Source organism: Capsicum annuum, chromosome 1 (genome assembly GCF_002878395.1).
Source record: "Capsicum annuum cultivar UCD-10X-F1 chromosome 1, UCD10Xv1.1, whole genome shotgun sequence".
Lineage (NCBI taxonomy): Eukaryota > Viridiplantae > Streptophyta > Magnoliopsida > Solanales > Solanaceae > Capsicum > Capsicum annuum.
The window spans coordinates 146437995-146453870 of record NC_061111.1 but is presented as its reverse complement, the minus strand read 5'-3'; the positions used below and the strand labels follow the sequence as shown (position 1 = coordinate 146453870).

The following is a 15876-nucleotide window of genomic DNA, read 5'->3' as shown; positions in this document are numbered from 1 at the left end:
AGTGAATTGTTTGAGTAGTTTTTAGTGTTCAAAATAAGTGAATGATTCACAATTCAAGGTAGATGTTATAAATTTTTTTTAAATTTATCCTCCATTAAATGTGTATTGAAAGTGATGTATCATTATTAAGGTTTTGAAATTTAAAAAGGGAAAAAATAAAAAAATATGATAAATTTATGTTTTTACTTTTTTATTATTATTATTATTAATACCAAAATGCAATAATTAATTTATTATAGAGGGAGTAGTGCATTTAGCCAATTTGTGGATAAATTTGGCCCTTTTCCTTATAGTTACGTCACTCTTGCTTCAAAGGGAAAAAGAAAAAAAAAAAACCATTTTCGGCAAGAAGTTCAATTCCCAGCTCGACCACCTTATATGTTGCTTGTCTTAAAATAAAAATCCTCTGTCAAACAATTTTGGACCTCATAAAAAAACTACATAAAATCCCAAACATGTATTTTCAAGAATCCGCAACAGAAGATTCAGCCACCACTGTTCTGCACCCAATCAATTTCCCATTTTTCAACCCCATCAAAGTCCAAAAAAGAACATAATGGTTGGAACTATTTCTGGTTCAGGAAGATCATTAGCTGAAACTCATTCTTCTCCATGTTTGTGCTTGAATCCTAGTCTTAACTCAGGCAGTTTCAATTTCAAGACTAGTAGGAAATTGGGATTGTGGAGAAGCTTTAAGGGGAGAAAGCAGTTGAATTTAACTTCCACTTTCTTGGAAGCATGGTGTGAGTGGAGGTTATCTGCAAAGATGATATCTTTGGCTGTTAATAGGGGTTCAAGAAAGAGACAAAAGATTGGGAAATTCACTGTTGTTGGTGGGCTGGAAGTGGAGGATGATGATTCAGGGGAAGATGTTACAAATGTGAGAGCTTTCTTGTAAATTTGTTGATTTTATTTATGTTTGTTACTAAAGTTAATGGTCAAAAATACACCTAAAGTATTCCGATTTCATGAGTTTCATACTAGAACGATCAGGTGTGTGAGTTTCCAACCTAAACTATCTCCAAACTATTTATCATAACACACCTAAACTATTAATTGTTTGAGTTTAATAATGAAACTTTTAGGTAGGAAAAGTGAATGATTAATAGTTGAGGTGTATTTTGATAAATAGTTTGTGATAGTTCAGGTAGGAAACTCGTATACCTGATAGTTCAAGTATGTAACTCGTGAAATCAGAATACTTTAGGTCTGTTTTTTACTCTAGTTACTACTAGGAATTATGCTAGAATTTTCCCAACTGAACAGTATGGCAGATCAATTATCAAATTTATTATCTGCTCAAACATGATAGTGGATTCTATAGATTGATGACTAATAGCTTCTTCGGTTATCATGATAATATTGAATTGGTACTGTAACCAAGGGTGTAGACTAGTGGTCAATGCAGTGGGAGGATTGGTGATGGAACGCAGAGGTAAAGGGGAAGGTGGAGGCTAAGAAGAGAGCATATGCTAAGTTGGCTGAGAATAAGGATGAAGAGGCTAAACGAAAGAATAGGGAGAAGTACAAGATTGCTAGGCGAGAGGCGAAGTTAGCGGTCACGATGGATTAAGATGCTGCTTTCGAGAGTTTATACACAATGTTAGATAGTAAAAGTAGGGATAAGAAGTTGTACAGACTTGACAAGGTTAGGGGAAGGAAGGCTCGGGACCTTGATCAGGTGAAGTGTATTAAGGATATGGACGACAAAGTTTTGGTGGAGGAAGGTCGTATTAGGAAGAGATGTCAGTCGTACTTTCATAAGCTCCTGAACGAAGGAAGGGATACTAGCATTGTGTTGGGGGATTTGGAGCATTCTGAGAGGTTTCGCGACTATGTTTATTGTAGGCGCATTAAGGTTGAGGAGGTTAAGGCAGCTATTCATAGGCTGCGTAGAGGTAGAGCGACGGGGCCAGATGAGATTCCTGTGGATTTTTGGAAGTGTACAGGAGGGGCAAGTATGAAGTGGTTGACTCGGTTGTTTAACTTAATTTTCGAGAAGGCGAGGATGCCTGAAGCGTGGTGGTGTAGCACGATGATTCCACTGTATAAAAATAGGGGCGACATTCAGGATTGCAACAATTATAGGGGTATCGAGCTGTTGAGTCACACTATGAAGGTTTGGGAGAGGGTGGTGGAGTTGAGGTTGCGGAGGATTGTGACTATTTCTGAACATCAGTTTGGATTTATGCCAGGACACTCGACTACTGAAGTCATCCACCTCGTTAGGAGACTGGTGGAGCAGTATAGGAAAAGTGATACAAGAAAACCAAGGAACACACGGAATTAGCTCAAAACAGTCCAAACATACTCCAAAAACAGTCCACTAATTCAAAGAATCGAGGACCCTTTTGAAGACCACTCTCGGATTCAAGAATGAAATACAAGAAGGATAATATAACTAGATGTTTGACACCTTTTGCAGCCAACAACAAACTAAGTTAACTCTTGGACCCTTAACACTACACACAATAAGCATCAATGTTTCCAAGCAAATGCAAACACAAGTGATTCTACACTTGTCTAAACCCTAATTTCGGTTTTGGGTGCCTCAAGGAAAGAGGACTTGTGTTTCTTTGTCTTGTAAGACTTACAACTTCATTCATAAACTAAGTAAATAAAACCCTACATGTTCCTTATATATTACAAAACAAATAGAAGTTAAAATGACCAAAAAGGCCCTTCAAGAATGGGTTGCCCCTCTAGTGTATGGAATGGGCTGTTTTGGTGTGTATTTGGGCCTTTAATTACCCTTCTCTTGCACATACACTTAGTTGCTTTCAATGCACACCCACATAAGTCTATTTCCATGATTATTCTCGTATCAGAAAGGAAGAAGGATTTGCACATGGTATTTATCGACTTAGAAAAAGCCTATGATAGAGTTCCCAGGGAGGTTCTTTAGAGATGTTAGGAGGCTAGAGGTGTTCCTATGGTGTATGTTAGAGCTATTAAGGACATGTACGATGGAACCAAGACTCGAGTTAAGACCGGGGGAGGGGTCTTGGAGCACTTCCCCGTCTTGATGGGGTTACACCAAGGGTCGACGCTTAGTCTGTTTCTTTTTGCCTTGGTGATGGAGGTTTTGGCGCGGCAAATTCAAGATGAGGTGCCTTACTGTATGCTTTTTGCGGATGATGTGGTGTTGATTGATGAGACTTGTAGTGGAGTTAATGCTAAATTGGAGGTTTGGAGGCAAATCCTTGAGTCCAAAGGGTTTAGGTTGAGTAGGTCCAAGACGGAATATATGTAGTGTAAGTTCAGCGAGGTGTCTCATGAATACTTATTCTATTAATAAGTGAGACAGTTTTAAGTATCTAGGGTCTATGATTCAGGAGAATGGAGAGATTGACGAGGATGTCACTTATCGGATTGGGGTAGGGTGGATAAAATAGAGGCTCGCCTCCGGAATCTTATGTGACAAAAAGGTACCTCCTAAACTTAAAGGCAAGTTTTACAGTGTGGTGGTTAGACCGGCGTTGTATGGGACGGAGTGTTGTCCTGTTAAGAAGGCCCACATCCAGCAGATGAAGGTGGCGGAGATGAGAATGCTTTGGTGGATGTGTGGGTGTACTAGGAAAGATAGGATTAGAAATGAGGTTATTCGAGATAAGGTGGGAGTGGCATCGGTGGAAGCCACGATGAGGGAAGCGATGTTGAGATGGTTTAGTCATGTGATGAGGAGGGGCGCGGATGCCCCAGTGTAGAGGTGTGAGAGGTTGGTTAGGGATGGGTTCAAGCGCGGTAGAGGTAGATCGAAGAAATATTGGAGGGAGGTGATTAGACAGGACATGGAGCAGCTCCAGCTTACCGAGGACATGACCCTAGATAGAAGTTGTGGAGGAGGCGGATTAGGGTAGAAGGTTAGGATGAGTTTAGGATGTTGTATCTTTTGTTGTACTACTTGGTGTATCTTGTATATGATGTTATTGGATTTGTTGATTTCTATGATATTTTGTCCTTTGACTATGTCTTGTCTAGATTGTTTTATATTGAGCATTGTTCTATTTTGAGCCGGGGGTCTTTCGAAAACAGCCTCTCTATCTCATTTCTGAGGTAGTGGTATGGACGGCGTACACTTACCCTCCCCAGACCCCACTTGGTGGGAATATACTAGGTATGTTGTTGTTGTTGTATAACTACTTAAGTGATTGGCATTTGCAGGAAATGATCAATATTATAACTTACAAAGCTGTGCGGACTGTTCTTCAGCAACTCTATGAGATGAACCCTCCACAGTACACATGGTTTTACAAGTAAGTTTTAGGTTTCTTTTCCTCTCAAAGGTATCCACTATCTTGGTAAGATGAACCGCTGGTTTTAGCTCAATGATTCAAGTTAGCAGATAATAGTTAGGCTGTTGATGTTATAAAAACTGACACTTCAATCCAGTTTAAACAAAATTACACAAGGAAAGATAGATTCAATGATCATTACAGCTTTGGTGTTATTGTACTTTAAGATTTAAGGCAAGGAAAGAGAAAAGGAATTCTTCTTCGTAGGTCATTTGTGGCACGCTGAAGTTTCAAAGGAGATGGACTCTAGTTCATGGTCATTTCCTTTGCTTTTCTATTATTTTTAAAGTTACTAGCAGATTATCTTTTGAGCTTTTCTATGTTTTCCCTTTTATAGTGATTTTATTTTTCATTTAACATTCTTGGGTTGTCTTGAAATTGTCATCTTTCCTTTATTCTTTGGCACGCTATCTGTTAATCTTGTTTCGAGTGGAAATTTGCGAAATCTTGTCGACGTTTGCTTTTCCACTTGAGAAGTAGCACTAAATTTCTCTTGAAAACTCCATATTTTAAATCATCCATTCCCTAGAGAATACCTTTTAAATTGGATTAAATTACCACTTTTGCCAAATGTAAAGCTTAGCATGCTCTGATTTGGAGCCACCAAGGGAGTGACTTAGTGATCAAAGAAATGAAGTAACAACCTCAGATGCTTGGTTCAAATCACAGTAGTGGCAATACTAGGTAACTTCTTCGCGTTGGTTAAGTATTGATGGATAAAGTTGATTACCAAATATATACATGTGCTAGTGGGGTTAGTCAAGGTGCACACAAGGTTAGCCTAGACACTACTGTTATGTGAAGAGAAGAACAAAGCTCCAAATTGGAAGCACAGAGTCTGAAGTGTAGTTTCGACTTATAAAAAGTTGCTAAACTGCTCTCCTGTTGGTTTTTAACAAAGAAACTTGGGAAAATAACAGAGAAAGGCTAAGAGAAAAATACTGACAATGCAGTCAAAGGAAGAAAAATATGCTACTGACTTATTTGCAATACCAAATCACAAAGAAAGAGGAAACTAACTCCTAAATTCAAGCCACAAAGAACTCTAATGAAAATAATTTGAATTCTTAAAGGTTTAGCTACTGATAAACTGAGTTTCTGCAAAAGAAATCTTCTACAGATAATATATCTATCTATTTTATTTCTGCAATCCTAAGACCTATTTTCAACATCTTTTTTGAAAACATTTTTAGTCTTTGTAAAAGAATCTTGTTTGTTCAATGGACCTGAGAGGTATGAGTCTATTAATGGTTTTGTTCATTGGTTGTCTCACTAATTCTTTGTGCTTCTCTTACAGTTTTATAGTAAACCACGTGCCTAACACCGGGAAAAATTTCCTTCAGCAGCTTTTCAAGGTAACATTGTAGATAGTGGTAAATATTTTTATATGGTAAAAGGTGATATGTGGTATGCAAGGATTTTCCCACATGTCTTCTGCATCCAGTAAAATATGTTTTCAAGGAAATAGCACTGTAGTAATGTGCCCTTAGGTTTAATAATAACTCCTGTGAATTTAGCTGAGCTTTACCTTTTGTCCGCATTGTTCTATGCATCTGATAGTTTCAAAAATTTTGCAGGAAAGGCGGGAACTTGCTGAAAGAGTGATGATAACACGTCTTAGCCTTTACAGCATATGGATGCAGGTATGTCACCTCGATTTTAGCTACTGATGATGTAAATATTTCGATCCTTCAAAAGTATGGCATTTGTGAATTATATATATCTTTGTTCAAAAGCATTCTATTGGCTAAAGCTGTGCTGTGCTTAGTGAGAGTCAGTTTCTTTATGTGAAACAAATGGTGTGATTTAAAGCAAAAGGAGTACCCAATCCTTATTTTCTATCTTCCATTTGTCTATATTATTTCATGGATTGTTGTGTAAAAATTGAACTCCTGTGCATTTTCAACTGCAACGATGCAGAGAAAAGCTAATGAATATTCTCTGTTGGGTGTAGAAATGTGATCATACTGAATTATATAACAAAATATCTGATCAGAACGTAGAACTGATGCGTGAACGACTCACTCAAACTGTTATATGGCCATCTGAAGATGATGAGATTGCTGGAAGTTTGGATTGATTGATGAAGAAGCCTAGCTCTCTTTGGTGTTTCTGCCCTTCCTTTTTTACATTAGTCTTGATGATAGGCAGAACTGTTATCGGGTGGTTGTCAGTTGTTCAAAGTAATAATTTAGCTATGGATATGTTTCCATATTCCCAACAGAAGGTTGTGAGCGCTGATGAATAGAGGATGGGGAAGGCATCATTCATGCGTAAACTTTTATTTTTCTGATGGGATGAAGTATGTAAACTAGCATTTTTTTAATGAGTAAATACATAATTACCCCACTAACGTTGGTCGAGATTTTTAAAAAGATACCTAAACTTTGAATTCGACCCATTACCCAGCGATTTTTACTTAATCCGTTGCAAACACACCATTTTTCGCTGAATCTCAGTCACAACAAGGAGAGTAAAATACACGCGCCAATCAGGTGCTGCCACGTGTCAAATACGTTTAATTTATATTTTTTTTGTTTTATTAATATAATTTTACTTTTTATTTAATTGAACACCCCACCCCACCCCATCCAGCAACTCCGTCCCCCAACAGCTCTCCTCCACTCTCCACCCCCATTCAGCACCCCCACCTCCCGTCCAACACCTAAACCCAATCAGCATCTACCCCAAACACCCCAACCTTCCCTCCGTCACCATTCTCTCTCCCCGTCCATTTTTTTTTTCAAATCAATTCAAAAAATAATTTTATGATTGAATTGAGAGTTTTATGATTAAATTGAGTTATAAAGATAGTTAAATGATATGATTTAATTGAAAAGTTGAGTTTAATGATATGATTTAAAAAAAAAAAAAAAAAAAGCTTCAATGGAGGAGTTTTAATGGTGTTGAAGAAGATATTGTGTTGAAGAAAAAATGATGGGTAGTTAAATGATATGATTTAGTTGTACAATGAAGCTTTAATGAATGATTTAAAAAAAAAAAAAAAAGCTTCAATGGAAGCTTTAATGGTGAATTGAGTTGAAGAAGAAAGAGTGGGTGGGTTGGGGGAGGGCGGAGAGGGGGTAGGGATAATTTTAAAAAAAAAAATAAATATTATTTTAAAAAAATTATATAAATTATGTATTAAATTATTTTACACGTGGCAGCTTTTAATTGGTCAAAAAAATCAAATTCAAGCTTTTTCACGCGCCTGTGGTGCGTGTATACATGCAGAGGATCAAAATGGTGTGTTTGTAACGAAATAAAGAAGAATCTTGTGGTAATATGTCGAAGGTAAAGTTTAGATGTTTTTTTTGTAAATTTCGGACAAGATCAGGGTAATTATGTATTTACGTTTTTTAATGCATCTTCCCCTTTAGCCTATATATATATTCTTTCTTGTTAGTAATATAATATGTATTTCAAAAATCAGTATATGCTAGCTAGTTTATACATTTGAGTGTTCATTATGCTCAGTCCAATAGATGTTGATACGCTAAACTGGCTTAGACAAAATCTATTTGAAGGAATACATATGATATATCAATTGCAGCACATACTTTTGTTAGTCTTCTTCTGCATTTCCATGTGACTAAATTTGAAGGCAAAAGAAAACAAGTAGTAGAGACTGATCACAGGGAAAGTAGTATTGGACAGATGCTTTCATTACTTTCCTACAGAAGTGCGTATGAGCAAGTGCCAACATATGCAGCAAATCTCAAAAGGTTCATATCTTTTTCAGTTGATTTTGAAATTAAAATGTTTAAAACCGAAAATTTGGAATTTCTTTTATGGCATTCAACTCACTAAGGATAACAAAAATATGTTTGGATTATAGGTGGAAATGGAGGGAAAGTGAAACTCTCCTACATTGAGGGGGAGAAAGGAACTTTCTCGTGCTTATATGGAGAAGCATTTCTTCATGTGGAAAGTGAGGCAAGAAAAAGATAAGCATTACGTCGTCGTGTCATTTGACTCAACTTCGAATTTGGATTTGAATTTGCGGACGCACATGGCATGTGCAAACACATATCACAATGCATGGATGCGATCCTTCGAGGCACTGTTTCTAAGCGGAAAGATGAGCTACGGTTATAGGTCATCCCTGCAAGTGAAGTCCTCAGAAGAGACGAAACATTCTGGAAATTGAAAATTAATGACCTGCGGTCGCATGTGGGCCACCTACTCGCGCAGGTGGATTCGCAGGTCAATGTCGTTTCGAAATAGTATAATTTTTTTTGTGAATCATTGCTTTCTTTTTGAAGCACCACTTTTTGGCTATAACTTTCTCAGGTAAAGGTACGAATTTTGAAGTGAAAAATTATTTCTTCTTAATTTTGTGTAATTTTCAAACTGTTGAGTTAATTTGACTGTTATTTGCTGTAGCGAATCATTTCATCCCGTAGAATATATTTCATAACCTTAAATATTTAAGAAAAATAAATTCTTTAAGGTTACACTGTGAATTCAGTGGACTTATGATTTTAATAAGTTTTAGAAAAAATAATTAAAATTTCATTTTGATAGTTGGTAAATTGGTTGAACTTTGTATTTAAAATTATTTGAACTTCTTGATTGTTCTTAGGATTTAGTGTAGAAGTTCTTATTGTTAGTAAATATTGTGCATCCATAAAACTAACAAAATATTCATGTGAACTAGTATTAGTTAATTTATTTTTTATGCATATTATATGAGCAAAATTATATCTTTTATTCATTGCCCGTCCCTATCTAATTTGACCGGTCCATTTTCCGTCGGCTTAGTATGTATAGTTAACACTTAAATTTTTACCGAAACAAGGTGAATAAAACAATGCTCCATATTTTATTAACCTGTTAAAACCATAAAAAAGTAGTGCTAGCTAGTCCCTTGATCATCTATGACGCATTTAGGAAGGGACACAAATTTTATTCAGTATTCTTGGCAGCCTCCTGATCTATTACGTGATGAGAAAAAAGAAAAAACAAGACCAATGGGAATGGTTCTTGTTTTAGAATGGGATAAATGTGAAAGAAAAAAATGGGAATGATCATACCATATCTATATATTTATCCACTGCATGCAATCCTCAACGTGTCAAGAGAACGTAGATACCAAAACATCATCATATCTCCATCAAACATATAATATCTTGTAACGTGTCATCTGTCAGTTGCTCTTTTTGCATCATGCCACGTATCCCTTCCCTTGGCTAGCCGCCTAAAATCCACTATAAAAGTCCATCTTGTCTAGCCCTAGGAAGTACTATTATTATTATGAACCCAAAAACACAAAAAGAAGGAAAGAACCATTAAGGAGAATTAAGAAAATGGAAGCAGTAATAGAAGAACCAATATTGTCTAGGCTCGACAGACTTGATAATATTGTGAGTCCTCACTCCTAATTATTCATATATTTATTGTTGTTATTTTTTTTCTGCTTATGATCCTTTGGCATGTTGGAGGAGGAGTATTAGTGTTGCACCAATTGTTTTCTTCATAATATCCTTTAAGGTGGTTACTCTATATTTTTAAAAGAAAAGATCACCTAGGTTGAATTAAGCAAAAAAGAGCTGACGTACTTGAAACCAGGAAGAGAGAATCCAAAAAGATAACTAGCTAGCGCGTAAAAGTACCAAATCGTTGCAAAAACCTTGGGATCAAATTAATGACCATCAGGAGCAAAGGTGGAGTTAGGATTTTAACGGAAGGGTTTCATATTTAGAGAAAATTTAAGATTTCAATTAAGGGTTCACATTCAAAGAAAGCTTAGTCAAAGGGTTCTAGCACTTATTATAATTATATAAAAAATAATTTTAATTATGTATAAATGGTGTATTTTTTTGTCGAAGGTTTGGCCTCCGAACAGAAGGCTGGCTCTGTCCTGATCAGGAGGATATGTTATTTACAGTATTCAGTGTATTCAAGTCTTCAATATTAAGATTAGCAGTTTATCTTATTATACTAGCTAGTACTAAGAGTGAATACAGGTTATCAATTAATGTTCAAAATAGATGTCTACTATGACATGGTAGGTAAAAAAAAAAATGGAACTTAGATCTATCTCAATTTCCTTCCATTTCAAGGGATTTCTTGGTGTTTGATGTGAGTTGCTATGTGTTTTCAGATCAAAAAACTGGAGGAAGTGAGAGGAGGTGACCATTCCTCAAAGTCATCAACGGCATCAAGCGAGACGTTAACAACTAGCGATGGGCAAGTGTCGTCGCTCGATTTCTCTCCAAGAAGCATGGAAAAGCATTGCCGTCCCATAGACGACGTGATTTCGGAGACGGAGCACAAGGGGACACTCATTGAGAGGCTGGTGAATGTTGAGAATAGGGTGTTGAATGTGTGTGCGCAGTTGGAGGCGGAGTTGGAGCTGATGAAGAAGAAGAAACAGGAGGATCTTGCTGTCGAGGAGAATTTGAAGAAGAAAAGAGAGGAGAATGATGTTGTAATTGAGGAGGAGGACAGGGCACCTCATAAGAAGGGTACTTTCAAGAGCTTTGTTAAGTCGTGTGTTAAAGGGACAGGGATAGGGAAACATAATAGAAAGATTTAAGGTTTTGTGGAATTCCAATGATGTTCATTTATGTATGCATGTTTGTGTGTACTTTCTTAAAGCTTTCCATCGGATGTCCTGTACGTGATCTCGTTTGGACACCCGAGTAGAGAAGTCTGCAACTCTTTCGCACTATGTATTAATTTGGTGTTGATTGGAGGTGTAACCTGTGTTTCGATGGTTCAACTCTTTCGCACTATGGTGTTGATTTGAGCTGTAACGCGTAATGTTCGATAGTTAAAAATGAAATACTTCCTCAGTCACATATGGCATAATTTGATCGGGACCGAGTAGTGCAGATTTTGTTAAAGTCAGCATCATGTTTACTACGTAACATATTTTTTATTGAAATTATTTTGGTGTTATTTTGGGTATTTCTTCTTGTTTCAATGAGGGATAAAATGAGATTTGTGTTCATAAACAAATAATTTGGATGAATTAAAGAGAAATTTATGTGACATAAATTGAACCGGAGGTATTGAAAATGAGTGTGGATTGTGGGTGGGGGTTATGACAGAGGCCAAGTTTAATTTGATGAGTGTGAACTCTGTTTAGTTTCTTTTTCCTTGATTGATTATAATCAACTCCTCACAATGGTTTGGGCTGTTTCGTTTGAATAATGGAACCCCTATTCAAGCCTACCCCAGCTACTTATGTTTCTACAAGAACTGCAAGAGAAATTTGTTCTATAATAGGGTATTGTTTGCCCATCGGTCTTAAAAATGCTCGATTTCTGTCAAGTCTACAGGCTTTTTGCTGGTGAAGGCCTGTGAAAGTAGTTATTTGCTTTCTTGGGCTCTTGCTTCAATTACCTAATGGGCTTTTTGGAAAAATTTGTGAGTTAGAGAATACTTCTAAATATTACTTTCTCGTTATTTGTGAATTTAAATTAAAGATATGTTAAATGTAGTAAAATATTTTTTAATTTTGCGGTCTTAAATGTTATATGGAAGTGAAAATTAAAAAGTTGTTAAATGTTTTTAAACATGTCACGTGAAAAGTTAAAAATAAAAAAAAATGAATTATTTTTTTTAAAATGGATTTAAAAAAACAGTAGGTTATTTTTCTTTTAAACGGAGGAAGTACTTTATTACATGATGCTACTTTTAGGTGATATTACATGATGCTACTTTTAGGTGGCAGTAGATATTTGCATTTAAATTTAAAAAAATATATAAAGGTGAGCTTGGAGTCTAAAAGATAATTTATTTTCATTCAAAATTTTAAAAAGGCATATCAAAATAAAAGAATTTATTAAAAAGTTTATGAAGGTAGTTTTATGATAAAATGTAAAGTAAAATCGTAATTTTATCTTATAAGAAAAATAGTCACTTATCTTATTTGAGCAAAAAATTAACTAAAAAAAGTGTATTTTTACCTTACAAGTTAAATGGAGTCACTTAACTTATTCTTTGATTGAAAAAGTGGGGAATAAATTTCTCTAAAGAAGGAGTGTCTGCAAGATATGACTTACTGCTAACAAGGGAGGGAATAATTTTTTTTTTTTGTTGGTTGATTGTAAATCGAGTATGGATTCTCACCTGATAAGGTAGGATCTCATGTTCACCTTATAAGGTAGATCCTATGTTTGCTTTGTAACAACTTTGAAATTTATGGTAACTCAAAATATTTGTTGATCTTTATTCATTTCTTACTTTAAGATAAATGATAATAAAGAAAGAGTGTGTTGTATGAGTGTAGGTTACTCAGTCAGCTAAAAAGATGATTAATAATATTAATACCACATACTTGCTTGTTAGGAGTTGAAATAATTATATAAAAAGGTGATTAAAATATACCTTAAAGTACAAAAATTTTTATGAAATAGACTTTGAACAAGAACAAAATCAAACACCTAAATAATGTGAATGAAGAGAGTGAAATGGGTGAACAAATAAGTAATAATATAAATAAGAAATGAATGAAATGGTGGTTTATAAAAGAAAATTAATAAGGTAAGGGACATATATCTTGTAAGGTAAAATAGTCTTCGAACTTTGCACTATAGTTTAATAAATTTTCATTAAATACTCTCTCTATCAATAAGTACTTATACATTCTTTACTTGATATATGCCTTAAGAAACAATAAATAGATATGTGATTTTACTATATTACTCTTTGAGTATAGTAAATTTTTTGTTTTGAAAAATATAGTGAGTGATGTATTGTATTTAACACCAGGGGTAAAATAGGTAAAAATGGATAAATTTATCCATTGATTTCATAAAGTGAACAAGTATGATTGGATATTCCAAAATAGAAAACTGAATAAATATTTTGAGTAACTTACACTCACACTTGTACCTTATTATTATTCATCTTAAAGTAAAAAATGAATAATGTTCAACAAATACTTTGAGTTATGAACTTTGAATTTTTTTTTTTTTTTAATTAATGTAAATGAAAGAAACCTACGCTCATACTTTTTATATAGCATCGTGAATTTTGAAGCTATTACAAGGCAAACATGGAATACTACCTTACAAAATGAACATGAGATCCTACTTTACAAGTTGAGAATCCATACTCATACTTGACTTACAATCAACCAGCAAAAGGGAATGTATTTCCTCCCTTGTTAGCGATAAGTCTCATCTTGCAGACACTTCTTTCCTAGCGGAATTTATTTCCCACGTTTTTAGTCAAAGATGAGGTAAGTAACTCCATTTACCTTGTAAGGTAAAATCGTGATTTTACCTTGACTTTTTCAATCAATTTTCGAGTCAATAGACAAGGCAAGTGACTCTATTTACTTTTAAGGTAAATTCATAATTTTACCTTGAACTTTACCATGTGACTAACGTCGTGAACTTTTCGTTTTGGTATTTTTTTCATTTTAATATATCCTTTTAGAATTTTAAATAAAAAAAACTTATCCTTTAGGCTCCAAATAAAGATGTAGTACGTGTGATGCGCTTGTATGTATTGTCTTTCACTATTATGTGTGTGATATATTGTATCGTACTATATACACGGATATAATTTGTGTAAATACATTTGTTATACGTGTAAGTTTAATATTTCACAATTTTTTGAAATTAAATTAATGCTAGCGAAAAATTATCCTGAGTTCGAGGGGTTGGAGGGGGCGTTAGCTTTTCGAATCAAGTCTTTACAATAATACTGCCAATCTCATATCAATATATTAGGTGATCACTCCAATTCTACAAGATATGTAATAGACAAGCAGCTCAAGTCATATCTATCAATTACATTTCTTTAACTAATGATCTTTATAATATAGCATAATAAAGTTGTTAATAAATCAACGCATCGAAGAAACATACCTAACATGCAGTACCATACTACAGCCTTGATGTTATAGTCTATGGTTTTTTTTGTCTTCCAAAACTTGGTCTGGCTCAAAGTAATAATCTTCTCTTCAGCCCTTGTATATATATTCATTTAGTACAAGTGTATTGAACCTGAAATTTCACATCAGAAAACCAAACATGATGTTGAAACTGATATTGATTGCTCCAATAATTAAATATTGGTAGACAATCAATTCAATAAATTAAAGCATAACATCAAGTATCAACTCATTTAATTAACCCTTTGGGACACCAAGCCTACAATATGTATTATGATGCCTAAGGGTCTTGGAACATCTTGAATGTCTTATTAACTCTTGATTTGTAGCCCTTTAATAAACCATGTTCTATATTTTGAGCTTAAAATATTACTTTTAGCACGGAGTACTATTTTAAGTAGTTTTGACAAATGCTGAAGTTCAATAGCATATATATATATTTGTTTGGTCAGAAAGCTATTTGTTCAATATATGCACTTCAAATGGATACTTTAATATGTGATTTTCTGGTGTAAATTTTAATTAATAGTCGTGCCCCAAAGAGAATAGATGACATCAACGAGAAACTTAAAAAGCGTCTAATGTATTAAACATTAAAATGGTAATTTTCACTAAACATTTTAGGGCCGTTTAGTCATATGCTCCTTTCATTTCGTAATAATTGGTCTTCTTTTTAAAAATATTTGTTTCAATTTAGTTGTTCAAGTTCTAAAATTAAGAGTATTTTATACATATATTTTTCATTTTACTCTTGATATAAATACTAAATGCATCCGCAGTTTTAGAATTACTGAATGACGCACAATGATCTCAATTCTCAAAATCAGAAGTAAATGATTATTACTAGTTTCAATTATAAACTCAATGTTCTAGACGTAATGCATTGCATGAAGTAATATGTATCAAATTTCAATGTTTAAGCATTGTATTGATTATTGAACTTTTAAAGGCGTATAAAAGTAAATATGTAAATATATTTTTATTTATTGATTTCTTAATGAGCATTTGTCAAATTTATAAGCGTCAATTAATACGAGGGGGGATATTTCAGTGTTTGCATATACTGAACTTCAATATTTGCGCGCAAACATTTGTGTGGTCATGACTCATGAGCATTTCCAAGCAGGGCAGATCTATTAAGGCCCGTGGGGGTGGTACGCCACCCGCAAACTTCGCAGAAATTTTATATATATAGTTGTATATATATAGATATATAGTTAAATATTAAACATGGCACCTAGAATAATAGAGTGTTGTTTAGTGCAATTGGCAAAGTGCTGCACTTGTTAACCCAAGGTCTCGTGTTCGAACCGAGCCAGCACCATTTGTTTTTTAAAAATCATTTTGGCAGTAAACCAACAGGCATAATAATTCTCAATTAAACAGGGCACATTCGTACAAAGCCACACTATTACCAATTTTGTATAAAAGTAATCTTATTTTTGACCCTTTTTTTTAATTTAATTATTTAAAAGGTACTTATCTTTCATTAAAATTAAAACAAAAACTCTATTTCCAAAGAAAAGGACCAAATCAAAACATCTATGTTCTTGAGCTTTGCTGCTGCTGGTTGCTCTTTCTCTCTGCACTCTTGCTTGTTGCTTGCTCTCTTTGTAAGTTATTTTGAAAAATTATTTTGTTTCTCTTTCTTGAACCTAGAAATCCAAATTTGAAATTATCATGATTTAGGAGAAAGTGTTCTAATTTTGTAAATTGAGATGGAGA

The 15876-nt window shown here is 34.4% G+C and overlaps 2 protein-coding genes across 3 annotated transcripts; both read left to right on the top strand.

Moving 5' to 3' along the window:
• The first annotated feature begins 332 nt into the window (after nucleotides 1-332).
• On the top strand, nucleotides 333-6644 carry LOC107839230 (chaperonin-like RbcX protein 2, chloroplastic). Of its 2 annotated transcripts, none has more exons than XM_016682647.2 (5): nucleotides 333-880; nucleotides 4165-4256; nucleotides 5593-5650; nucleotides 5873-5938; nucleotides 6292-6644. In XM_016682647.2, the coding sequence occupies exons 1-5, from the start codon at nucleotides 557-559 to the stop codon at nucleotides 6373-6375; spliced, it is 624 nt and encodes a 207-aa protein (XP_016538133.1). In that variant the 5' UTR covers nucleotides 333-556; the 3' UTR covers nucleotides 6376-6644. The 2 variants fall into 2 exon arrangements, with proteins under 2 accessions (XP_016538133.1, XP_016538125.1); XM_016682639.2 differs by having other exon boundaries at nucleotides 6250-6644.
• Nucleotides 6645-9374: 2730 nt separating this feature from the next.
• LOC107839213 lies at nucleotides 9375-11099 on the top strand. Its single transcript, XM_016682620.2, has 2 exons — nucleotides 9375-9661; nucleotides 10402-11099. The coding sequence occupies exons 1-2, from the start codon at nucleotides 9605-9607 to the stop codon at nucleotides 10834-10836; spliced, it is 492 nt and encodes a 163-aa protein (XP_016538106.1). The 5' UTR covers nucleotides 9375-9604; the 3' UTR covers nucleotides 10837-11099.
• The last annotated feature ends 4777 nt before the right edge of the window (nucleotides 11100-15876 follow it).